At 43.0% G+C, this 27,443-nt stretch overlaps 1 protein-coding gene and 1 long non-coding RNA gene across 4 annotated transcripts in view; one reads left to right on the top strand and one right to left on the bottom strand.

Annotated features, from left to right (window-relative positions):
• Nucleotides 1–27,443, top strand: part of FSHR (follicle stimulating hormone receptor) — a 169,387-nt gene that overhangs the window by 99,749 nt on the left and 42,195 nt on the right. For all 3 annotated transcript variants that reach the window (XM_036873566.1, XM_036873565.1, XM_036873568.1), the window contains exons 3-4: nucleotides 16,837–16,911; nucleotides 19,365–19,439. In XM_036873566.1, coding sequence (XP_036729461.1) covers nucleotides 16,837–16,911; nucleotides 19,365–19,439 — 150 coding nt within the window. The remainder of the gene's footprint in view (nucleotides 1–16,836; nucleotides 16,912–19,364; nucleotides 19,440–27,443) is intronic.
• LOC118906186 lies at nucleotides 20,247–23,486 on the bottom strand. The gene is made up of 2 exons (XR_005022438.1): nucleotides 22,794–23,486; nucleotides 20,247–20,452 (listed from the first exon to the last, which is right to left on the bottom strand). It is a non-coding gene; the product is annotated as an uncharacterized LOC118906186 (long non-coding RNA).

Raw genomic sequence — 27,443 nt, forward strand, 5'->3', positions numbered from 1 at the left:
GGGCAGGGAGTGGGGGTCTGCTCAAAGAAAGATAACAGTCATAACAGCACTGAGAGTAACCATTGTAATCGTTCCCAAAACATGCTCATGTGTTTAATGCTTTACAGTTTGCCAAATGCTTTCACAGGCATCACTTAATTTTGATTTGGATTATATGAAGTAGATACAAGAGTTGTTTATTCACTTTACACATGAGATTTGGAGAGTGAAGAGTCTCGTCCCAGGTCACACTACTGATAAGCAAGTGGAAAACTAAAACTAGACGCCAGCTGTGGATCCTGCACCCACTACCTTGCTTTGCTTCAAGTACCACAGAGACTCTCTGCTAGAGGAGACAGATTTGGGAGTCTCTCTCAAACCACAGGATTAACAGGTTGGCTTTCCTTAACGACTCAGGGTTTCTTAGGTGTCAGGCGATAACTGATAACCCAAGGCTTGACCTCACACCGCCTTCCAAGGGCTCCAGCTTTCATCCTTCCCATGTTAGAACTGGCTTCCTTCCTCTCAGTCCTCAGGCAGAGAATAGCTCGGGAAGGGGAGAGGGAGGCGGGGAGGATCAGGCAGGAAGTTAGTCACTCTAGGCTCTCCTGCTGGATAGCAAACATGCGAGCCCTCCAGAAGCCGGGTCTTGTCTCCTCCACACAAATGTTCCCAGGGTGTGTGGGTTTGCATTTGCTTTCTATGGTGTTGCCTGGTGTCTGAGAAGTGTCTACAATTCAGCCACTAGAACAATCACCTCATTTCATCTTTCCCTTAAGTGAGTGAGGACTTCATTTTAAACCAGCCTGCTATGAAATCTTGGTAGGTCACAGATGTGATTTTGAGGAGCTCCAGAAAGGGGCCAAAAGTACTTCTGCTATCTGCTCCTTTGTGCCTAACAGTCATAATGACTGTTTTGCTTAAGCTTTGCTGCCTATTAAAATGCAATCCTCTCCCCTGCAATCAAATTGTAATCAGTTACCAGATGCTGACACTTTGGTATGAATGAGATTTTCTTCTTTAAAGCAGAGATCAGTACAGGAAGAGGGGGAGAGGAAGCCACGGAAAGGGGCTTAAATGATGCAGGGTTCGAGGCCAGCGACACTTCCCATGATGCCTGGAGCCACCCCAGCTCGCACAGCCCCACTCCAGGCAAACTTGGTTGTGGACCATCCCATTTCCTCACAAACACCCTCGTTCCCTCTCTGGGCTGAAAACAGCTGCCCTGGTTTGCCTCTTCGTTAACTCCCCCCACATCCAGCTACTATTTATCCTCACTTTCAAGTCGGTGATTTTCAGTCTTTAGTTTTGTAAAGTGTTTGGGGACCAGTAAAAAGGGAAACCAAAACAACTAAACATCTCTCAGCCTCCCCCAGTTCTTGCCGGAAGGTTGGAAACTGTTGCTACTATGAGACATCGCTTTAGGTTATACAAGCAGCAAGCAATAAAGAGCTCATACTCAACCCTGGGGAGAGATTTTTCCAATCATTTTCTCATTTCCTTCCTCATTGTCCCTGCCCTTCCTCAGCTCTCTTTAAACACTGTGGGGCTTACTCTGTCACTGACCTTGTCTAATCATATTGATTGTCAGCAATTGCAGTCTAACAGGAAAGCAAGTTGCTATGGTAATTCTTGTGTCTTAGGTCTTAGATTTAAAGACACAATGATCCTAAATGGAGGGAAACTGCTTGTGGTTGGTGACAGAGGAAAACATAATTAGATATACAAATTGTGAAATGAATATATTCAAATGGATTCTGAAATCGAAATCCGGATTTGATGTAATAAATTGGCACCAGAATTTCTACCAAAGGCACATTTGGTCAGAATGTTTTTCTTTTCCTCCAAATATTTACATTTTTTTAGAAAAAAAGAAAGAAAGAAAATGTATCATGGGCAAGCAAGAAGGAGGTGGCTATTCATAGCTTAAAATTAGGTATGAGATCTGGGATGTTGCATTGTGTGCTTGAAAGAACATCAGCGTGGGAGTTGGCAGACCCAGGTTTTACTTCTCTTTAACTTGCTGTGTGGCCTGAGGTAAATCACCTAACCTTTCTGTGCTTAATCATTCTTCACTGATAAACAAGATAACAGCTTTTGCTTCTCTCATTAATTTAGTCAATCAACAATCACTTGTTGAACAGGAAGCCTTGAAAATCAGTCACCATGGAGAAGACAACAGTGCAATTTCCTGTCGCATTAAAAGTTCCTTGAAGGCAGGAATTGTATTCTTTTGAATATGTCTGAAGAAGAGGTCTGCAAAGGAATTTAAGATTTGGTGCCCAATATACTAAAGCACTGTATAATACCTGTTCCCTCCAACTCAATACATTTGAAAGCCTGCTGGGTATGACGCCTGGGCCTAGCGCTATTGAAAGTTTGAGAGGGGCCACAGCTCCAGCCCTCAGGGGCCTACAGGCATAAGCACAGCTAACGTGACTGTTAGTCCCACTATGACAAAGACACAAGGAGTGCAGGAGGGAAGCTCAGAGGAAGGCAAATGTCTTAATTCTGCAGCATTAGGGAAGGTGTCCTTGGAGAAAACTTTAAAGATTGCACCTTAAAATTGGAATGGGTTTCCTTCCTGCTCAACCACTCAAATGTGAGGGTAAAAATACATGTTGAATCAATACAAAGCAAAGGACTTCAAAGGCTGCAAACGTCATCTGTCCATTCAGCACACATTTCTGGAGTACCTGCTAGAGGCACAGGTGACAAGCTATGAATACAACAAAGTCCTTGACCCTAAGGGATCTATAGTCACTAGACTAGCCTTGAGAGAAAAATAACAACAATGATAATAAATATCATTTCTTTTAAAACTTATTAAGCTTTAAATACTTAACATGTAATTATTTACTATTTAATCCTCACAAAGTTTTGCAAGATAAATACTACTGTCCTCATTTCAGATATGAGGAAACTGAGGCTCAGAGAGGTTAAGTAACTTTGCCAGCTTCACACAGCTTGAATGGGTCTACAAGTACTTGTATGGGTCTACAGTGCTAGCTCTGTTGCCTGGCTCATAATACAGATATCCCCTCTCCTGGAAGTCCGTTAGCCTTGACATTGTTTCTACAGCTCCAGCAAGGACACCCATATAATGGAATTTGACTGGATGAATGAAAATGCACTCTTACCATCATAGGTAAAGAACATCTCAGCCTAGACCAGCACAATTATTAACTACCCACGTAATTACAGCTTCTTGTGCCTTTGTTATTTTATCTGTTTGAGAAAAGGGGAGAGGAGGCATGTACAGGAAAGTCAATTCAGAAGATAACCACTGAAGTCCTTTCCTTCCTTTTCTGATACCCTGAAATTCTCATTTCAGTGGCATTACAAAAATAAGATGAAAAAACTTTTCCTAAAAGATGTCTTCCTAAAAGGATCTTCATCACTTGAAATTATCTTGGTACCGGACAAATGCATATTTCACAATTAAATTACACACACGCATAGGAGAATGAAGGGCCCCCCTCAGAAGCTGCTGGAGTGAGGAAGGAGATCTGGGTTGTCTTCTTCTGCCCCACACAGCCAACGTCCTAGACCTTAACAGGAACAATTCCATCATTATTTGTTTTGCTACTCTCTAAGCTTTTGTTTAAACAAGGGTTTCCAAGGCACGGAAGAGGCCTGGACATATACTGAGCTATGCTGATGATTCCCAGCATCTTGGGTGGCCTTAACCGACTGAGCCAGAGATTCAGCTTGGAAAAGAATCCACTTTCCTCCTCGCTTTCTAGAATGACCACATATTTCTCCAGGCACGGCAAAGTTTCATAAAATAGCAAGCTCTTTTTAAAAACTTCCTTTCTTTTTTCTGACCATACAGGTCTCTTTGCTGTAAAAATAGGGACACTTTCAGGACCATCGTGAGGCAAAGGAGGCCCTGGAGTAGGGCCTTCAACTACCATTTGAGATGGGACAGGGAAAACTACTGCTCAGAAACGGATATAAAATCAATTAACTATGGGGTTGATGAAATTAGGCCCCTGAATTTCTAAATTCAAAGAAATTCAGAAGAGGTAGCAAAGGGCAGGATGGATAACAGCTTTGCATGCAGCGTGCTTATGAGGGCACTAGACTCAAGCAATTCCAAGGAGGAAAGCAAGACAATCAAAGCGACTCAAATTCAGAAGCAGCCAAATGTGAGTTCCTTGTAGTTCCTTCACTGCAGCCCATAAAGGAGACGCTCTTGTGCCGAGAATAAGAATTAATGAGGTGGAAAATGGAGGGGCATAAAACCGAGAGTAATTATGAATTGCAGAGTGAAAACAGAGGCTGGAAGGAGGATGAAAGCCAGCTGGGGAAGGGCGGATTACGTTACAAGTGTGGCAAGGGTAGCAGAAAGGCACGAGAGAGCCCAGAGAAAATAACTAAGGAAGCTTCTGAGGGGCTGCTGGGTGACACAGGTGGACAGAAAAGCCCACGATAACTGCCTCCCTGCCCCCCCACCCCTCACACACACACACAGATTTGAGTTTCTTTGGTAAAGAGGCTCAGGATGTACGACAAGGAAGAAATCAACACTGGCTTACAGGAAGATCAATGAAGCCCTCTCTAAGCTGACCATAAAACAAACACTGTCTTCCGGAGTCTGATGGCTCAGGCGAGGGCACTTTCTCACCTTGTGCAGGGCTCAGGAAGGATGGCCCTTGGGGGCTACCCTCCTGTTGCTCCCTCCTGGGTCTGCCCACAGACCTGCTCGTAAGGGAACAGGTGCAGTTCCTTAATCAGGATGCTTCATGGCTCCCTTGCCCTCAGCCCGGCTTTTTAGACATGGAAGCTGGCTGTCATGGAGGACTGCCAACAATGTGGCTGGCTGCCTTTTAATAACAGGATCATAGATATAATTAAAATCACTGCATTTTAGGGCTAGAAGGGACCCACGAGATCATCTGGATCAACAGTATTGTTTTATAGATGAGGAACAAAGGCCCAGAGAAGGTAACTGATTTGACTCAAGGAAAGTGGTTAATTAGTGGCAGAGTCAGGACTAGAACTGAGGTCTCCTGACTCCAGTGAAGTAATAAAAACAACGGTAAGCAGCATGACCTTTGCATAACACTATGTGCTTTTTTCTTCTGGCGTGACATGCATTATTCATGTGATCTTCAATAGCCCTGCCAACTACAAAGGATCCAGTATAAAATGTACTGAGGGACAGAGGGCCTTAGCAACATCTTACAGAGGAAAATGGATCTCAGGGAGCTCCTGTGATTTGCCAAAGTGATGAAGGACTTGCTTTTGCCCACTGGGGAGACCTCACCTCATGCAGCTCCACGTTGCTGGAGATTACAGAGCTGAGGGTTCAAATTTCTTAACCTGAGCACCCTCCCAGGGTCTGTGTGCTAATGGATTTAGTAGTCCCCATTGTTAAAAAGTTGTTCTTTCTGGCATGTTTTTTTCATGAAATAAGTGAAAAAGAGAGAAAAAAAGCCAAGGGCCCATAATTCAATAAGGAGAAGCCAGCTGGTGTGTTCCCCGCAAGAGGCCGAGCAATTCAATCACAGGGAGTAAATACTGTGTCACCAAGGAACAGAGGTCTCTGGCTAAACGAGGTCACAGATAGACAGTTTTGAGGAGGGATTTTTTTGGTTGTTGTTTGTTTCCTCCCAGTTTGGCCAAGCGACACTTCTACATGACTCTTAACTAGCCAGCCAACAAAAATGTACTCAACACCTACTGTGTATACCCATTTTTCAGCAGATGGTAGATGCAAAACTCATCCCTGCCCTGATGGGAGGAGCATTTGTTGAGCAAATACAGATAGGATGCTGGATGCTAGACTCCTACCTTAGGTATCAGAGTGGTTAGATGGCAACCACAAACGCCATAATGTCAGGGACCTTAAGAACAAGTTTCTTTCTTTCTCACCTAGCAGTCCGGGTGCTGCTCCTCAGCACTTGATTTAGGACCCCGAGCTACCAGCAGCTTCTCCCTTTTCAATCCTGGCCCCCAAGGTTGTCCTGGCACCTTCAGCCAGATTGGATGGGAGACAGAGCACAGAGGAGCACAGGAGAGGGGTTACGCGCAAGCCTGGCACAGCTCACGTCACTTCTGCTCCCATTCCTTGGGAGAAGCCTTCTCCCCTCAAGCCTATACCTAACAGCAAGGTTGCCAGGAAACATACTTGAGCTGTGCCCCCAGAAATAAGAGGGGGAAATAGACTGTGGTGGGCAGCTAGAAACCTCTTCCGTGCCATGTTATATCCATAATTCTCATAAAACCCTAAAAGGTAGCTATAATTACCCCCATTGAAATAAACCTCATGGAGGTTAGCTGACCTGCCTAAGGTCACACAACTAGGCAATGATAAAGCTAGAATTTGAATCCAGGCCTATCTGGCTTCCAGGTTCATGCTGCCACTAACACGTGCATATGAACTAAGACACACAAGTCAGCAGATAAGACAAGGCCATTAGTGAGATTACCCATGTAGAACATTTAGCACTATGCCCGCCTCACAGTAACTGTCTAATAAAGGTTAATTATCACCGTCATCATTATTCCTGCAGCCTTGAGTTACACAGCTCAAACTTGCCAGGGCCCCAAACCTACAGACAATTTACCCATCCTTGTGGGTCAGAGACCCCCTCCAGCCTTCCCATCTTCCCTTCTTTGTCCTCTGCTAAAGCTGGCAGCCCGCACTGAAGCCAAGTGACCCAATCAACGTCCCCTCGCTTTGTACCTGCCCAACCCCTTATCTCCCATCACTTAGAATTTAATGAATTCCTGTTTAAATAATTTCTGACAGGAATACAGAGTAATAAAGAAATTATCTACCTTTTCTAACTTCTAATATCATTCTACCTCCAGAAAACCTCTTTCCCTTTACCTCTGCTCTTTCTCCCTCCTTCCTTTTTTATCATCCTCTTTTAATTCCATTTACCTTCCCTACTCATGGCTCCCAAGCATAAATATTCGCTACACTCCTGTATCCAGGCAGAGGAAACTCCAGGCCTTCACTTTTTTTTTTTTTTTTTTTTAATCTTTGGCTGCATTGGGTCTTTGTTGTTGCGTGCGGGCTTTTCTCTATTTGCAGCGAGCGGGGGCTACTCTTCGTTGCGGTGCACGGGCTTCTCACTGCAGTGGCTTCTCTTGTTGCAGAGCATGGGCTCTAGGCGAACAGGCTTCAGTAGTTGTGGCAGTGCGGGCTCAGTAGTTATGGCTTGCAGGCTCTAGAGTGCAGGCTCAGTAGTTGCGGCGCACGGGGTTAGTTGCTCCACGGTGTGGGATCTTCCTGGACCAGGGCTTGAACCTGTGTCTCCTGCATTGGCAGGCGGATTCTTAACCACTGCGCCACCAGGGAAGCCTCAGGACCTCACTTTCTACTCCACTCTTTTCCCCACTAGCCACTCCACTTTCTTGTTAAAAAAAAAAAAAAATATATATATATATATATATATATATATACATATATATATACACATCCTTGAATCTACTCCAAATTTTTGAGTAAATCATTGGCCATTGGGACATTTAATTTGTTTGAAAAAATTTGATTCACGACCCACATCAGACCCAAATCCTGAGTCATCACATGACTGTTAAGAACCGCTGGTCCAGCGGAAATTGCAAAGAGCCATAATTATGATAATGATGGTGGGAAATGAAGGGATATTTGCAAGAAATACTAAAAAAAAAAAAAAGTAATTGAGAAGATTTAGAATCTGTTAAATGTTGAAAAGGAGTCAGAGATGACCCCAAGATTTAAAGCTTGGGTTGGTCCAATGAACCAATAGGAATGACAATGCAGCTGGTGTCTGGGGTTGCACCTGGGTGGGGGGATGTGGTGGAGAATTGGGAGAGGAAAATAATAAGCCTGCTCCAGACTAGTTGTCCATCAAGGGTATGTGGAACATGTAGCAGAACATGGCTTTGGCCATTGCAGACATGGGTCTCTAGTCTAAGAGGGAAACTTGTTCTGATGACATGTGAGGCATCAACAGAGAGGTTCTAACAGGGAAATCTAAAGGGATACTAAGACAGAGCTTGAGAAATGCTGACATTTAGCGAGGGTGTGAGAGGGAAAATAAAAGGTGTTGAATGCCCACTGTCTACCCTGCTCTGTGTTGGACATTCCTCTCATATTTTCTTCCACTTCTACTGACTTTGCACGCCCAATTTCCCATGCATGTTGCTTCTACCCAACTAAAGTGCAGACTCTTGGAAGGCAGGGGCACTGCTTTATTATTGTCTTACATGTTTTGCCCTTGCATAGAGAATGCCCTAAAAAAGCACTTACCCTATGAGTCACTGCTTGGGACTTTGATTTATCTGTAGAAGGTGAATTTGCATGTTGACATATTTTGCCTCTTCAGAACTCAAGTACCATGCAGCATGGAGGAAGGGGGCACTATTTAGTTGTTTTATAGGCGTATTGCTGAGCCAAAATTTTATACTCTATTGGAAATTAAAACGATAACAACAAGATCTTCTGAAGTGGAAATAGTTTTCCGGGTCACTGGAAATATGGCCTATCTGATTTCTGCCATCTTTTTGAGGCCCCATGAATGGTGAGTTCATACCCTAGGTCGACTTCACTCACTGGCTCTGTGGCACTGGGGAAATTACTTAACCTCTGTATGCCTCATTTTCCTCTTCTGTAAAGGGGTCAAGGATGGTACTTCCCTCAAAGGGTTGTTGTGAGGATTAAGCAATTTAACAAATGTAAAGTGCAGAAAAATTGCTTGGCACATAAGAAGTGCATAATAAACGTTAGCTATTATGTCTGTGAGTTTTAGTTCCTTTCCTCATCTGCTGAGCAAAGCAAGGGAAATATTCCAAAATATAGATTATTACTTAACATTTTAAATTAAGACAAAACTAAAAATGGACACAAGTTTGTTGTTGATGAATTTAAAAGTGAAGGAGTTGAATTCGAGTCACTGAGGGTGCTTTAATTTCTATCTCATTTGGGGACATCTTTAGAGCATCTTTAGCAGAGATGCACTTTGCCCAGGGAGAAGGAAGCAGATGGGACATGTCAGGAAAGGAAGGCACCTACCTGCTGCCACCTGGGGAAGTGAGAGGAGCCTATTGGCAATGTCCTTTCCCCACCCTGACAACATGTCCCACACTCTGTACTGACCCTCTCCCAAAGGGACCAGCTTCCTTTTTAGATTAGGACTTCAGTGGTGGAGACATGCTTGTTGGGGCACCTACGTGCTCTGACTGATCTCCTTTGTTGGCCAACAGACCAGATGGCAGGTCTCACTGTGGTTAAGACTCAGGATGGTGTTTGGGATAATGCCATAGCTTGGCTTAAGAATTTAAATGATGTGTAGGCAGGGTTAAGAGAAGCATTCCTAGAACAATTGCTCACACCGTTTTCCCCAGTTCAGTGATCAGCGAGCCCAGTATTTCCCAGATGCAGAGGACTTCAGTCCTAAACTCCACAGAGAGATGGAGGCAGGCACAGCGATATTTGAGTTTACCACGTGAGAAGCGTTGTGCTTTCACACATACCATCTTATTTAATACCTTTGACATCCCTGTGATGTAGCAATTATTCCCATTTTACAAACAAGGAAACTGAAGCTCAGAGAGACTCTGCTGTAACTTGCCACAGTTCTACAGCTAGTAAGAAATGGAGGCAGGATTCAAACTCAGGTCTCTATTGTAAAGTCTCCAGATCTGATCTTAAGGGAATTCTAAATAAGGGTGGGAGTATATGTTTGGAGAGATTTATGAAATTTACTGGAATGTATTTTCATGGACATTTTCACCTGCCCTGTTCTGTATTTACTTATTTGGCACATTTCCAGAAGAATTAAGGGAGTAGACATATGGTAGAAATACATATATATATATATATTATATATATTATATATAATATATATATATACATACACACTTATGTGTGTGTATAATATATAATCATGTATATAACACAATGTATAATACATATATAATTATGTATTATATATACTATATATGAAAGTATATTATTTATATATCTGTAGTTATATTCAAATGCAACATACCAATAATCCATTTTATTTTTTCTAGTAACTCAGATGTAGCCCATCAAATAAAGATAGCACCCAGTTAAGGAAAGCCTAGAATACTAGACTCGCTGAGTTAAAGACAATTGATAAAACCCAGAACCCATTTTATTCATCTTTAGAGCCCCAACGCGAAGCCTAGTACCTGAAATACAAAAGCTGCTTAATCAAAACTTGTTGAACATTTGTTGGATTAGTTCTTCACTATTTTAAAAATTCACTCCTAGGCTCTGCAAAACCAGAAGCTTCCTTCTTGTGTTAGTACACATTTTGATTTGCAAATACTCTGTTTACTGCAAATTTTCAAGAACACAGCTTTATTGTGCAAGAGCAAAGGTGGAAAATCTTTTATAATCTTTCAAAGATAATTCACTCATTCAGCAAACACTTGGCTGGGAGCAGAAATACTAAGATGAAAGGCAATGTCACCGTCCTCCAGGAGTTCTTTACCTGGTGAAGGAGACAAACCAGAACGCAAACCCAGCGTGATCTGTGAGGGCTATGACAGAGTGTGTGAGGGGGTCCCACAGGGGACTCAGGGAAGAGAAACAGTCAACTAAATTTAGTCTGAGGTTATTAAAGACAAAAGAAAGAAATCTGATTCAGTGAGTATTAAAAATATTTTAATGCAGTTGAATGCCCAGTTAGGGAGGGATATGTCAGATTTACTGAAGGAAAATGCTCTATGGAAGGTCAGGGGAGGAGGGAAAAGACGGGGGAAACCTGGTTGGAGAATATCTCCTATATCAGAAAAAAAGCAAAGACGATGTTTCTGTGAGTGTTTGATTTCTTATTACATCCTGCTCTCCAATTCTTAGATGTCATTGAAATTCTAGGGAGCTCCTGAATTGCTGGTAACAGTTCTTCAGTTTTTCCTAATCCTACAAACCTGTAGGATCTCTGCTCTGAATGAAACAGTCCCAGCATTTGGCAAATGAGTGTCAGGTGAAATGGTGGACAAATGAATATCACTCTAGGATAGGTTGACATTTCATGCTGGACCCAGATGAATGCTACATGCTCATTCTCTCCCTAAAGTTCCTCCTACTGACCCGACCCCCACCCCCAAGTGTACTTGTATATGAATACCACTTTATTGGCCAGAACAATGCAAATCTGGAGTAGAATTTGACTGTGGCTCTGAAACTCACTCCAGAGGGAACGTCCTGATAACCTCCAGCACCTCATGCAAGCACATCTCCCCTTCCTTCAAAGAAACGTGGAATTCCATGCACAGAAGAGATCTAACACCCAATCAAATGCTTCAAGAACTCCTACAGGCACACCAGTCATCTCTCCCGTTTTCTCCTCTATGGGTGTTTTGTCAATTCAAGGACCTCATCTGTGAGCCAGAGAGGAGCTGGGAAATGCTATGACCCGTAGGGGTAGAGCTAAAAGCATCCAGACTCTATTAGGCATCCATACATAGACCAAATCCATGTGTGTGTCCCTTGCATGCTGTGTACTAAATGTAGAAAGATCCTTGGGACAAAACTCTAACTCACAGACAAGCTAGGCTTGGCCGTCACATACCATACTTGGGCATGTTGGCTACAGAAAGGGGGGTGAAAGACTACAGAAGACAAACTTCATCTCCTTTGAAGCTTTTCAGATGCTGTTTCTGGACCTGAAGACTACTTTTTCTCCATCTACACATCCACCCACTAAGCATTTATTGAGTACCTATCACATGCCAACGTACCACTAGATGCCAGAGATAGAAAGACAGATGGCTAAGATACCACCCAGGAACTCAAAGTCAGGTTAGGAAATTAGACAATGAGCACCACCCCCCAAAAAAATAGCAATGACAAAACAACATGGTAATTGTTTTAACTGAGAAATGAAAGAAGTCTTGTGAGAATCTAGAGGACAGAAAAACTTCAATAAGAGAGTAAGGGAAGGGTTTCCAGAGGGGATAAAGGGTTTTTAAAATCAAGTACTTCACTCCACTCCTCCTCTTGCTTTTCCTACACACCACTGGCTGTGTGTTGGGGAGAAAGGCCTGTTAGGGTGTTACTACCATTCTTCTAAAGAACCTTGCAATCCAAAGTGTGATCTCAAGACTAGCACCATCCCTATCACCCTGAGGCATTAAAAAGGCAGAACCTCAGACCCCACTCAAGATCTTCCCATTGAGAATCTGCATTTCAACACGATCCCTAGGTGATTCATATATGCATGAACAACTGAGAAGCATCGTCTGAGATGAGAGCCTCATCTCTGGAAATAAGCTTTCCACAGAATCAGGATCCCTCACCCAAAAAGGACAGCATTCAATGCCTACATTGGACAGTTCCCAGACTTTCTGGGCTCAGGATCTCTTTATATCTTAAAAGTTATTAAAGACACTGAACAGATTTTCTTATGTGGCTTATAATTACTGACACTTACGATTCTAGAAATTCAAACTGGGAAATATTTTGCTAGTCCATCTTAAAACAATAATAAATCTCTACATAATAACATAAATAACATTTGTTATGCAAAATAACCATGTTCAAAAAAATATTAGGGAGAAGAGTACCATAGTTTTTTACATATTTTCAAAACATTTTAACATCTTGTTTAATAGAAGACAGATGGATTCTTGTATCTACTTCTGCATCCACACATCAACTAGCTCCTGGGCTCCACTGTATGCTCATAGAATGAGTGAAAAAATTATATTTTAGCATGATTATGGAAATAGTTTTGACCACAGAGACCACCAGACCACACTCTGAGAGCCACTGATCTATCCCATCCCTAGAACTCTCCTCTTTCATAAACACTTTGCCTGTTGACTCTAAGCAAGCACTATCATACCCCGAATTATGCCAGTTGCTGTGATTTGTCACAATCGTAAAGAAAAGTCTAAATTGAATCTTTAGAGAAAGGTTTCTTAACTGTGTAAATTCTTCGGATGTAAAGATTCCACGTGCTCCTTTCCAAGACCAGTTGGGTGATCCTCACAGTTGCATATTATCTTAACCAAGCCAGGTTACCTCTGTTGACCTCACTGCAGTTAGTACTGGCTGCACTAACTCTAATTTACATAAGTACACTGAAAATGAAGAGAAGCTATGCATGGAAAAAAAAAAAAAACACTTCGTCAGTTATCAATACTAACCAAATGTAAGGTGTTTTTACATATTTTCCACAATACCTCTTGTTACAGACTTAACATTTAAAATGTTGACTTTCTGATTAAATTTTCATACGTATGAAAAACCAGACCTAACTAGTACCTCCTCTATTTTACGCCTGCTTCCATGTTCTATCTCCAGGTTTCTCTTGCTATTTTGTCTCATTTTTATTTCCTCTTGGGCTCCAAGAACCTTATTGCTCCAGTTTATTGTCTTAGCAGCCCAGGGAAATTTGGCCTTGCTCCTGAAGCAAACTTTATTTAAGACAGAAAGCATAGATCTAAAAGGGACCTTAATATCATCTAGACCAGTAGTTCTCAATCCTTCATGCACATTAGAATCACCACTGCTTGGAGAATTAAAGGGCAATAAATAAATAAATATAATAACACCAGAGTTTCACCCCAGACTAAATAAATCCAACTCTCCGACGTGAACCCAGGCTTCGGAAGTTTTTTAAAGGTCCACCAGAAGATTCTAACGTGCATCCAGAGTTGAGAAACTCTGATCCTCTGACCTAGTTCAGCTATGCACTTTATAGATTGTGGAGAGGGAATGGGAGGTTGCGGGGAGAACAGCCAGGAGGGGAAGGAACCTTATCTAGAATCTCCAGGATAGAGCTAGGATTTGAACACCACCTTCTGGCCAGACAATATAACCAACATTCTTCCATTAGTTCTCTTAATTCAGAGTTCTCAAAACACAAACAAAATGGAATTTACTCTCCTTCCTTTGAATGAAAGACACTGTTTAAATAACTGTATTAAGGTATGTTTCATATACAATAAAATATATGCATTCATTTTAAACTTAAAATTCAATAAGTTAGGACTTCCCTGGTGGCACAGTGGTTAAGAATCCGCCTGCCAATGCAGGGGACACGGGTTCGAGCCCTGCTCCGGGAAGATCCCACATGCCACAGAGCAACTAAACCCGTGCGCCACAACTACTGAGCCCATGCGCCTTGAGCCTGTGCTCTGCGACGAGAAGCCCACGCACCGCGACGAAGAGTAGCCAAGCCGGCCACAACTAGAGAAAGCCTGTACACAGCAACAAAGACCCAACGCAGTCAAAACTAAATAACTTTAAAAAAAAAAACAAAAAGTTCATTGAGTTAGACAAACTCATGTTCCGACCTCCCCAGTCTTGATATAGAACATTTCCATCATCCCAGAAAGCTCTCTCTGCCTCTTCCCTGCCAGCAACCTCCATCCCAGGCCCCAGGTGACAATTACTCTGATTTCTATCATTGCATATTAGTTTTTCTTCTTCTAGACCTTCAGATAAATGGAATCAGACAGTATGCTTTCTTTCCTGTCTGCATTCTTTCACTCAGCATAATTTTTTAAAGATTCAACTCTGTTGGATCGGCAGTTTATTCCACTTTATGGATGAGTAATATCCCACTGTATGGATATTCCACAGTTCATCCATTGGGTTGGTCCCAGTTTGGGGCTATTACAAATAAAGTTGCTATGGACATCTGTGTACAAGTCTTTGGGAGGGCATGCATTTTTATTTCTTTTGAGTAAATATATAGCAGTGGAAATATTAGGCCCAGCGTGGCCCTGGGAGGCAGGGCATGTAGAAGAAAGCGTTCCAGCCCGGCAGCCAGCCACAGCTGGTTCTGCATACAGATGGCGCTGCTTATTAACATGGAGATTAAAACACTGACTTCACAGGCATGCTAAAGGGATCGGAGACAATGTATGTAGAGTGGCTGGTAAACAGTACATACCTAGTCAATGATAGTAGAAATAACTAGAAGCAGAACTGGGTTGAACTGGAGCAAGGTCCCCGAATTTTCCAGTGAGGTGTTTTCCCACCACTGCACGCTGTTCACCTCCCCCCAGGCCTCCTCCAGCCAAAGGTTCCCTCGGCCTCCACCCAACCCCAGTACCCTCTCCTGTCCTTGAAGTTGAGGCCATAAAATATGAACTGCCTTCTGAAATAATTAATTTAGAAGTGTTTCTTGGCTAGTTTGTTTTAATAATTTTCAGTTCTCTTTGGGAAAAAAAAAAATCCATATAAGGGAACGTTTGGTACATGAATTCAGTTAAGGCGAAATGCCCACCTTTTAGGCAGTATTAGGCTGAGATATTACCGCAAGGGGCTGACCAAACCTACCAGGACCTGTAAGTGAACCTGGAAATAGCTTTTGGACAATATGGGCTTATTTGCATTTAAACCCTCTCTGTCATCTAGTGCTTTCCTCCATGCTTATTTTCTACCTGTGCAGCTCTTTCACTTGACTCCTTTAAGTGTTCAAATAAATGTCTCATTTTTCAAGGTCTACCACTCCTTTCCTACTCCTTCTCATTTCTGCACCTCCCAGTACTCTTTCCACGTGAAGGACGGAGGAGCAAAATAAATGCCCAATGGCCACACATGTACACACCACCCTCATCTATGTTCAACTATGAAAACTGTGAAGACCAATTCACTTTACCAAATGAATCACGAAGGAAGCTACCCTAGAATAAGAGGTGCTTTTCTCTCACAAAATGTCTCCGCACTCATGGGGGAGTGTGAGAAACGACCCTGCCAACCTCTGAGTTGACAAGCCCAGGATGTTGCCAGCTCCCCTCCCTGAGCTGACCGAATTCACAATCATACATCTCCTCCCTCAATAGGCCCTCTCCCTGCCCTGCCCTGCCCTGCCCTCCAGGCCTTTCCCTTGATCAAGAGCCTTTCTAGAGCTTCTCAGCTAAATCCCAGGCCAGCAGACAGCGCTTCACCTCAGCCAATTTGAATGCACGCTGCCCGTGAGATTTTCTGAGACTCTCTCAGCTGCCACGTTGAAACTGCATGAGAGTCTTCCTCAGGAGGCCTAATAATATCGTGTTTCACCTTTGAGCCACTTCATAAACATTAACTGATTAAGCCACCCTTCTCTCCTCATAAGCTCTGGGCTTCTGCAGAGGGGACTACATCCTCCACTCCCCTCAGATTACTCCAGGAGGAAATAAGCCGGGATCTGAAGGATCTTTTCTGGGGATTTTAGGCCAAGACAACATTAACGCCAAAGGTCTTGGAATAACAACCGCCGCTTGGGTAATGGCATGAATGTTTCTTTCAAAGAGACTGAATTGAGGTTCTCATCTCCCAAAGCCAGATTAGCAGAATGAAGAACTTGCCTCCATGGTCTAGGGCAGGGTCACTGAACTACTACGGCCCATGACACAAAATCCAGCCTGCCGCCTGTTTTTATGAATAAAGTTTTACTGGAACAGAGGCATGCTCATTGATTTACATGATACCTATGACCACTTTTACACGACAATATCAACTGAGTGGTTGCAACAGAGACCAAATGATCCACAAAGCCAAAAAAGAAAAAAAAAAATTACTGCCTGGTCCTGTAGAAGAAGTTTGCTGACCCCTGGTCTAGGGAATTTAAAGTTTGTTCTCATCCCACATATTCCCTAAATATCTTTAATCAAGCCTCTTTCCCTCTCTGGGCCTCAGTTGCTACATTTGTAGACTGAATAACCTCTGACCTGAATCATCACCTTGGGTTTATTCTCTCATTGTTCTGTAAGTATTACCATCTTATTTGTTAGCTTTGCCTCATCATTACAGCTGACTTCTCTGTGAGCAGGAACAGAGTTTTGTGTGTCTCATGAATCATTGTAGGCACAAGGCTCTATGCTGAGCTCTAAATCCACTTTTGCAGTGTAACTGAACGGACTTGAATTATATTTCTTTCTTTGCAGAGAGATCTCGCAGAATGACGTCTTGGAAGTGATAGAGGCAGATGTGTTCTCCAACCTGCCCAAACTACATGAAATGTAAGCAAGAACCTGTGGGGTTTGCTCATGGCTGTTCTCGGCCATAGCTTTAAAGTTCACTTATATTCCTGGGAGGCCCTGGCTCTGCTCTGCCCTCAGACCCCTAGAATTTCATTTTAAGATGTCAAAGTAAGTCCGAAAGGCACTGTCATATGTCTCTGCCTGGTGATCCAGGTCCCATTCCAGAGCTTGGTCTTATCCTGCTTCTTCCCTCCCAGAATTTCTTGCGTAGTAGACTCAAGAATCTAGCTCTGTGACTGCAAGTACGTCCACCTCATCCTCTCAATCAAATGTATTCCACAGTCAAAGCCCAAAATAAATCCCCCATGATGTAGCTGAAGATGGGCCGTCTTAGTATGACTCCATATACGCACCATGAAACCTTGGCCAAGATACAAAATCATGCTAAGACTTAGTTTTCTTATCTGTAAGTGAGAATAATAAAATTGCATGCCTCACAGGATCACTGTGATGAATAAATGAGATGATAAATGTTAAATAGATCTAACACATCAACCAGCATACAGTAAGATCATAACAATCCTTGGCCTCTTTACTACTCCAACCAAATTTACTTCCTCTTGTTGACATTCTAGTTTTACATACATGCCAATACTCACACAGATCCACCTCTGTTTCATACCAGTCTCTAATTACCATAGGTTATCAAAGCCAGAAGAGACTTCACAGACAATCTGGTGCAAAATTTTCCGAAGTATATTCTGTGTATCATTAAACACTTGGAAAATTATTAAGTGCTCCAAAAAAGGAAAAAAAGTCTATGGTCAAATAAGGTTAAGTTGGACAGATGCATTTACTATAGGAAAACTCAGAGCCTGTAATATGCGAATATACACTTGGAATCTCCAAGAAGGATATCGTATCAAGAGTTTCTCAGCTAATGTCACTGGAAAGGTTTCTCTGTGAAGCATTGATTAATATCTCACAAAATTCTCATGGAGCACAGTTAGGAAAGCCAGTGACCCACTTTCCTAATTTTACAGGTGAGGAACGAAAGACAGAGAGAAGTTGTGAGGCTTGTCTGGTCACCCAGCCAAATCCACAGCAGGATAAGGACTTGAACATAAATCTCCTGACTCTTTCGTATCTTTTTGAAAACTTTTTAGCACTTGTCAAGCATATATACATACCCACACACACATGCATAATTCATATATGCATACATACATCCATATGAATTTGTTTAGGAATGACAGTCTGTCCATTTTGGCAGACCTCCTTCCCTTTTCTTCTACTCACTCTGCCTCCCACTCTCATTCTTCCTTGTTGTCATTAAACCTCTGCAATTGATGCCTTCCCTCCCTCCCCCCATTGCCCTCCTGCTCCTTCCTTCCTTCTCACTCTGCTTGGCCTTTCCTTACCCTAGTTGGGAAAAGAGATCTGACCAGGGTCTCAGAACCCACAGAGAATATCAGAGAAGTGAACCAAAGGGCAGCTGGCCCTCTGGGCAAGGTCAAGCAGGCGTCCCTCTATGCTGTTCAACGGGCAGTGGAGCTAATGGGATGGCTCTTTCATCTCTTCCCTGCATGGAGAGGTGCTCACCCCCATGTAGCACTGACTGTACTTAAAATGATTAATTACCTGGTACTTGGATCTGGGTAGCTACAGGTTACTGCAACATTAAAGCTAATGAAACAGGGAGGAAGTAATTAACACAGAGCATCTCTGCAAATATACATTGATCTAGCAAGACGGGGAAAAGGCAGCCTCTCTCTGTCGGAATCCGGATGTGAACATGCCCACCTCCAGACCTTCACTGTGTCCAGATCAGGACACAGTGCAGGTCAACCTGGGGCAGAAGCCATCACCTCCCATGAGCTGTGAGAGAGCAGCCTCAGTTTGCAGCGTGAGGGGACTCACTGGCACATTCCCAGCTGCTGTCTGCTGGGGCTGCACAGTGAAAGCCAGAGACGCCCACTGGTTTTCCCCCAGTCTTTGTTTTCCTTTGCCCCTTCACTCTCCTTTTCTCTAATCTCCTTTGGCTCTTCAGCCTTTTTCCTTCCCACCCTCTTTTGTTGTTTTCCATGCCCTTCTCTCTTGTCTCCCGACCAGACAACAGCTCGTTTCCCCCATTAGTCTTGTCCCTACCCTCTTAGCCTCCTCAGACCCTGGGAGATCCTTACTGGTTAAAGACTTAACTGTGCTCAGTGAAAATGACTCACCCAGTCAGCGCTTTGTTTGTCTCTGATGAATAGGTTCCAGGAAGACTTCAGTGGTGAGAGTTACATGGGACAGGGTTAATATTTTGTTTGCACAGTTTAGTATAGTAAAAGACACCGCATGTATGCTCAATTTTTGTTGAAACGATGGCTGGATGAATAGATGGATGGATGGATGGGTGAATGACATTAACATACTCTTTGCATAATGTGAAAAACACCATAGCATTCCTTACTGTTGAGGTCACGTGCATGTTCTTTCCTCTTTTACAGCAGAATTGAAAAGGCCAACAACCTGCTATACATCGACCCTGATGCCTTCCAGAACCTTCCCAACCTCCGATATCTGTAAGAATTCCTGTATTCTGGTGCCCGCTTTATGATCAAATTGTACACTCATATTTTAGCAAAATACCCATTTGCAACTCTGGGGAACAACTGCTTTTAATCAAAGATGTGGGGCAAAAGTGGAAGTGGGGAGACACTTGCTGGTGGATTTTAGTTTAGTTTAATGAGTGAATTCCACTGACATAATTGCATTTTGTTTTCATTTACAAAAACAGACATCATAAGGAATGCCATTTGCATTAATGGGATTGTCACAAGGACCTCTTGCAGAACTCAGTCATAATTTAGTGTTAATGAGATACAGCCAAAATTTCCGCTAGCATTTAGCTTGTGACCTTGACCTCAAAGACATCGTCTGTCTTGTTCTGCATTTAAGCATTTTTTTTTCTTTGATAGATTACAATGTTTTATATTAAAAGTTTTGGTTAATAATAGACATGGTATTTTTATCAGCAGAGAGATTCCTGGTGTTTGAGCTTTATCCCTTGGGCCTGCCTCCATTTGCAAAAACACTGCTTCTTCCACTCAAACAGCTTTCAGATTAGCTGAGGGCTTGTCAGAGCCCTGAGTGCTGTGATGGGGCCCCACAAAATAACAGATAAGAATGTGACCTATGGAGTCAAACTTTCTGGATCCATTTATTAGCTACTGATCACAGGCAAGAATTTAACCTCTAAAAGCCTGCTTCCTTGTCAAGAGAATGGAAATCATGATGGATGTGTGTCTGTTATCTATTAACATAATAATAACGCATAACCACCTACCCCCAAAAGACAGTTTTTAAGCAACAACGATGTATCATTTTTACCTGTCTGTGAGTTGATCAGTGGAATGGTTCTGCGGAGCTGGACTCTGTTGGCCTGACCGCAGCTAAGCTCACTCATGTACTTGAGGTTAGTTGGCAGGTGAAGTGGGTGCTGGCCGCTCTCAGTGGTCTCGGTTTGGGATGACAGCTCTCCACCAAGTGGTGTTCGTTTCTAGCCAACTCACACAGGCTTGTTCACATGGCTGTCCTGGGGTTCCAAGAGAGAGAGTAAGCTTGCAAGCCTCTTGAGACCTAAACCCTGGATTCGCACACCATTTCTTTTGTTGAATTTTATTAGCCAAAGCAATTCATGGGACCAGCCAAGGTTCAAGAGGTGGAGAATCAGACTCCACTGCTTGATGGAAAAAGCTGCAAAGTCACAAGCCAAGGTGTGTGGATAGAGGGAAGGATAGGGAATTGAGGCCATCTTTGCAATCCATTTAAAGCACGTAAAAAGTTTTGCACAGTTCCTGTGACATCATAGTAAATGCGCAATAAAGATTAGCTACTAGTGATATTATGACTCTGTCCCTAACTTTTGATCCAGGAGACCTGGAGTTAGCAAGTAAAATAAGGAACACGGGGCCATTGTGGTTTAGCTCACTGAATGGAGGCTGACTGAGGGAATAAAAGATTTAACAGAACCAAGTCCCTATGACCTGGAACTTCTGCTGTCTGATAGGAGCCCCAGAAAGGATCTGAGAGAGAAACAAGGTCTTCCACTCCTGAGTTCATGTCAGAGGCAGGACCAGCTTCACTGGCACGCAACCAGGGCAGTCTCACGGGCTCCATGCTCAAAAGGCACCCACACTCAGAGGGCCTCACCCCAGGTATAATAATCTGCTGTCGCCATCTTGAAACACTTAAACAGCTTTGAACGAGGAGCCCTGCATTTTCATTTTGCACTGCACCTCACAAATTATGTAGCCACTCATGCTCAGAGGTCAGGGTTATGACTGACTCAGGAGCCGTGGCTCTCTAAATGGACTTTGCTATACTCTCTGCAGAATCTAACCTGGGTTAGGTACATAGCAGTGGAGGAAATCTGAGGTAACAGAAAAGGCATGGGCCTTAGGATTTAAAAAAAAAATCTGGGACCTCATCCTGACTCCACCATTTACTCTTGGGCCAATCACTGGATTTCTGAGAGGTGCATAGCTTATAGGACTCTCAAGTGAAATGTAAACTATATGTTTACATTTGAAAATATGTGAAATATATACTGTACATGTGAAAATATACTGTAAACTACAAACTGCTCAAAAACATTAATAAATGTACTAAGTATTTGTAGGATACTCTCTCTGGCCAACCAGTCAAAGTCTACAAGTCCACCCTCAGAAAAAGTCCAATAAGGGTTTAATACAGAGTTATGGTGGCCACTAAGACCTTCAGCTTTCACCCAGAGTGTTTGGCATGAGCTAAAAGAAAAAAAAAAAAAGGACTTTGGGACATGCCTTTACATTTAATGGAGCAGTATAGAAAAGAAAAAGAAAAAACTATATATGATGTCAGAAGGACTGGATTCCAGATGGGATGCTGTTATTTATTCATTAGCTAGATAACCATTACCTTCTCTAAGCCTCCTTATCTGTAAATTGGGTGGTTGTAAAAACTAAATAAGATTATGCCTGTAGAAACATTTTGCAAGTTATTTTTAGTGTATAAACCATAAAGAACTATATAAACATAAAATTATTAAAACTACCTATTACCCAGGTGGTTTCCTTCATCCCTTCTTCTTTTCTTCTTTCCCTCCCAATGGCCATCCTTCCCTTCCTCCTCCTCTCCCCTTCCTCTTAGAAAAAGTCTGAGTGGAATAGGGGCGGCCACAGAGCCTTCAATAGCAGAACAAAAGCACATTAGGACATGCAAAGGGACACCCCTATTCACAAACTGTCAAATGTGGCTCATGAGAAGCGCTCCTGCAGAGGAGAGATTCAAGAAGAAAGGGACCCCCTCACTCACACATTCCATAGCTATGATGATAACAGCAGGTCTGAGAATGGGGGGCTGGGAGCAGGTGACCAAGGGATGGGGAATCATTGCAAAGTTTGAAATCAAGAGCTCCAGCATTTGACCCTAATATTAGCCCGCACCTTGTGGCCAGCACCATTTGTTCTTATTAATAAGGACCCTCAGCCCTCCCTCTAGGGGATGAGGGCTGGGGAGGAACGTGGGAGGATGTGGGCATGGAAGGCACAGCCCTAGACTGAAGGGGGAACTCTGGCAGAACAGAGGGGACAAAGCTCCGACTTTGACTCTGGAAATCCGTCATCTGTCATCAAGTCCAGCCTCCCCTTTGTGTCCTTTTCTCATCTTGAGGTGTTCAGTAATCCTCAGGCACACCTGGTTCCCCCATCAAGTCCAGACAAAGCTGGAGGTGACCACTTCCAGCCACATCTGTTCCTAAGAGGAGGTTATCATTCTCAGAGTATCTGAAACATGCTTTCTAACTGGAGAAAGAAAAGAACTTGTAAGCAGTTTAGAGGAACTGTGTCACTGCTAAATGATCCTCCTCGATGGCTCTGAAAAATAGATATACTTACATAATCCTACAGAGTATGAAGTCCTTTCACATCCACTGCCATGCTGGTCTCCATCAGGAAGTTGGGACGAAGAGCCGTCCATCTTAAGCCTTTGGACTTATTGCCCAGGGTGGACTTTTCCCAGCTGCACACTCCTCCTGGGATGCAGCACAGGGTGACCCTGGGAACTAGAGCAACTTTGCACTCCAAAAACACTCTACCAGCAAGACATCTATTCAGGTTTCGCAGACCGTGGTCCTTTGAAGTGTTTTCCAAACTGCTAAGAGGAATCACCTAAATTCAGAGTCGGTCCTCTAATCTAAAAGATGATTCCATGGAAAAAAAAAGCCCAGTTAAGCTTCCTTCTTTTTCCATTCTTATTTGTGTCTGAGCAGCGGTCATGAACAGCTTCACAATCCAGCAGCCAGGTAGAGGTGGGTGGCAACGATTTCAGATATTCTTGGGAATGATGAACTACTTGCTTCAAGGCAAAGGAGAAACACAAAATGGATGAAGGAATCCAGAGGGGACCGGTAGGATGGAGTAGTTGTTTATTTCCTTAAACCAGGTTAAATGTTTATCACCACAGCCAGCAGAGCAGGAAATTACAAGGGGTAGGGGTGAGTTGTCATTTCACTTGAGAAGCCTAAGCGCTGCATACACACACACACTTAGAAATGTTATTGTGAAATTCTCAGCGTTGATTCCATTTCATGCTGATCATTTGATGGCACAGAATTCAAGACAACTAGAAATCAGCGTTCTTCATTATTCCCTTCATCCTTCACTGAGGAACCTGAAATGGTTAGTGGGGGGGGGGAAAAAACCTCATGAATAAAGAAATGTACTTTGACCAGAAGAATATACATCAAAGGATTCATCTGGGTGGATTTTTTCAAGTCAATATTGTATTTGCAAGCAGTATTTCTTTCTTTACCACTCTGCCTTCCTGGAGCTGACCTTTTGTGTATGAAAGATTATCTATTGATCTGTAAATAAGGTTTACACAATATTCTCTTGCCTTTGCATCCTGTCAGCGTAGTTCTTAGGCAGCTGGCTGTTGCTCTTTGCTACTCAATAAACCATAATTCCATCTTAGCAAACCCTTCACACAGCTGGGTGGGCCCGCACCCTCAACTGACAACTATCTTCCTCTCACGTGGGGTACTCTTAGAGCTTCTTAGGGGGCTGTTCGTGGCAGCCACGCCATCTGCTTTCTCCCGCCAGGGATGATTCCAGGAGAGTCTTCACTGGGGCTCACCTCAGGAGTTCTGGCTGTTTCTTCCCCCACCCCTCCCCCTAAGTCCCTCTCTCTCTTTTCTGCGTTCCTCTCTTTCATTTGTTTTGGTAGGAGTGATGAAAGTAGCTTCTTTGGTTATAAAAATTAAGCCATTGGTTGGACATCGCATGGCAAAAGGGACAGAGGGCAGGGATTCAGGAGGCGGCACAGAATAACAAGGAAGCACAGAGGCTCCAGGGCCATCTGGCTGGGCTCAGGTCTCGGTTCCTACCCTTCTTAGCTGTGTGACCTTGGGTAACTGGCTTAACTTCTCTAGGTCTCAGTTTTCCTTTCTATAAATGAGGAATAACATTGCCTGCATCTTTGCATTGTATTAAATGAAGTACTGAAAAGAATGACTGACATTTTAAAAATTCTCAACAAATGTTAGCAATTCTTATTAAATTCCTGACTCTATCATTTACTAGCTAAGGGAGCCTGTGTAAGGGACTGCATCTCTACGTATCTCAGTTCTCTCCTCTGCAAAAAAAAATGAAAAAGAAAGAAAGAAAGAAAAAAGAATACCCAGCTCTGAGAGTCTTGTAAGGATTAATTTGATGACGACGATGATGATGTGTTGGTGGTGGTGGTATCTCTTTCCCCTTCCAATATTTCTAAGGTTTTGAAGCCCCTGTTTCTTTTGGACAGAACCCACTGATCAGCATTCAAACATGAAAATATATCATTTGCGTTTCTCAAAAGAAAAAGGCATCCTTCTTACCAAACTCCTGACAAATCCAGAAAGGTCCCTCCAAACAAGTGAAATTACATAATCCTGCATAATGCTAACCCCTCCTTTTGCTCATTTTCAACACTAGTGGTCCACAATACCTCATGCTATCCCCATCAACCAACTGGTTGGATAATGCTTCCTATTTTTACGTTGATTACAATTTAACTCTTTTTATCATACTTCACTGCATTTGAACCTCACAACCAATCCAAGGAGTAAGCAGGGCAGTAAAAGTACAAGCAATTACAGAAGCCAGCCTGACCATCCATGCCTGTACTCCCTGGTCACAGAGCTTCTTCGGACAGGAATGGTGCAATGTCCCCGTGGACCGTTCCGATACTTTTGATGTTCAGCAACATTTGGTTCTCTGTGGTGGTGGGGAAAGAGCCATGCTAGGGTTCATTTTTCAAAGTTACTGCAGCCATGCGCACAGTAGAAAGGATCGGTGCCTTCCCATTTCTCCTCCATCATTTTGGATGTGAAGTAGCCAGTCAGTAAGGACTCATTCATCCAGCCAATCATTCAACAATCATTTATTGAGGCCATACTATATCCCAGGCTTTACTGTGACGTTTCTTGGGTGTACAAAAGATGACAAGACACATGGAGCCTCTGCCCTTATGGAACTTACATTCTAATTGAAGAGACAAATGATGTTGTATAATGTCAGGTGGTGATAGTGATATGAAGAAAAATAAAGCGGGGAAAGTAGAGTGACGGTTTAAAAAGGGTGGTCGAGAAAGGACAGAGGGGATGGCCTTGTGAGAGATAGAGGAGCCATCTACGGAGAGCTCCCAAAACAAGGAGCTCAGTCTTTGGGGGAGAAAAGACTATCATTCATAACCCCTGAATATAATACACATCTTTCAAGCTGTGTGGCATTGGCCATAGATAAGAGGACTGATCCAATGCCTTGGTCTGGACTAGTCAAGAAAGCTTCTTTCGAGGTAGGGAGAATTTAGCTGCAACTTGGAGGATGAATAAAATTTAGAAAGACAGAAAAGAAGGAATTTATCTGTGAAAGGAAGAGGTGAGTAAATGCACAGAACATAAAAGGGCCATGGAATAGGCAGAGGATGACGAGATACCGAGTCTCAATAAAAAGAAGGTGTACACTGAGAAGGAGTTAGACTATATCAGGATGGATTGGGTTTGGTGAGATTGGAAAACTAAATCTAAGCAAGGAGTTTAGTAGCAGAGAATAAGCTATAAGAGAGTCTTACCAACAAGGACCTACTGTATAGCACAGGGAACTATACTCAATATTTTGTAATGACCTATAAGGGAAAAGAATCTGAAAAAGAATAGATACATAGTGTATAACTGAATCACTTTGCTGTACAACCTGAAACTACACAACATTGTAAATCAACTATACTTCAATTTTTCTTTTTTTAGAAAAGAGCTTCTTAAGCAAGCAGAGTGACAGGATGAACAATGATTTGGACTGTAGATTGACAGGTAACAGGGTATAGACTATACTCAAGGGAGACCTGCTAAGGGCCAGCCTGCCATAATGCAGGAGTACAGTATGGTGGCACCTGGAGGAATAGAAAAGGCATGGTTCAATGGGGGGACACATTCCAAAACTGAACCACTGGCATATGATTTCCCTCTAGGTCGGACGACCCAAGTGAATGCAGTGATTTTGCCCACTCACACCTCTAGTAACCCCCAAAGCCTCCCTTCCCCCTAGTGACTCCCACACAGAATCACCCTGCAGACAGCACTCATCAAGAATTCAGTCTGGGCCAGAAGTCATCTTACACAGTGGCTGAGAGTATTGGGAAGAAATTATTAGCCATCTCCCGGCTGTCAGTGGTTGTAAATGTCTAAGGATGTTGTCATGACTACAAGGATGTCTGGGCACAATGGAAATTATACAATTGCTTCTTTTATCAGTAATCTGTCTAGCAGAGCCAACTTTGCCTGCCATTGTCAACTCCAGGAAAAGAGAGCCAGATTTTCCTTGTGGAACACTGAAGTTCAGCATGAGATTTCAGCCCGAGCATGTCAGCCCCAGGAGAGCAAGAGCTTCCTCTTGTCTTGGGGCCTGCTTGTAACAACGGTGGCATTTTCATGCTGCTAACCTCCGCTCCTCAATCCTCTGACCTGTTCAGTGCTTTCTCCACCAAGACGTTCAGGCCTTCTCCATCAGCAAGACAATTACTGCATCTATCAATTCACATCAGTATGTTCAGATCTTGATATTCTTCTTCCCAAGGGAAGTGGCATTTTTAAAAAGGAGCCTGAAAAGGCAATGTGAAACCCAAGAATTGATAATGATAGACTCCCAGGCGTGGGGCTTCTGAGACGGAAAGAAAGTCCAACAGGATCCACTCAAATAGCATGTAGGTGACCACCTACTCCAGCCCTTGCAGTCCTCTGTATTATATTTTCACAGGATATACCTCTTATGAGGTAGGTATATCCTCACCTCGTTAATTCTGAAATAAGACCTGTCTCTGTCATCACCAGAAATCAGATGTAAAGACAAGCCTAGAGAGGGTTCAGAGACAAACAAGTCTCCGATTATCTGCATGAAGCGTCAGCCCTGCCCTCTTCCTCATTGCTAATATCACCTCCACTTCCCCCCAGACAGTGATGGGCTGAATGTCTTCAAGTCTCTGTTTCTTCATCTACAAAATGGAAATCATAA

Source organism: Balaenoptera musculus, chromosome 13 (assembly GCF_009873245.2).
Source record: "Balaenoptera musculus isolate JJ_BM4_2016_0621 chromosome 13, mBalMus1.pri.v3, whole genome shotgun sequence".
NCBI classification, from domain to species: domain Eukaryota; kingdom Metazoa; phylum Chordata; class Mammalia; order Artiodactyla; family Balaenopteridae; genus Balaenoptera; species Balaenoptera musculus.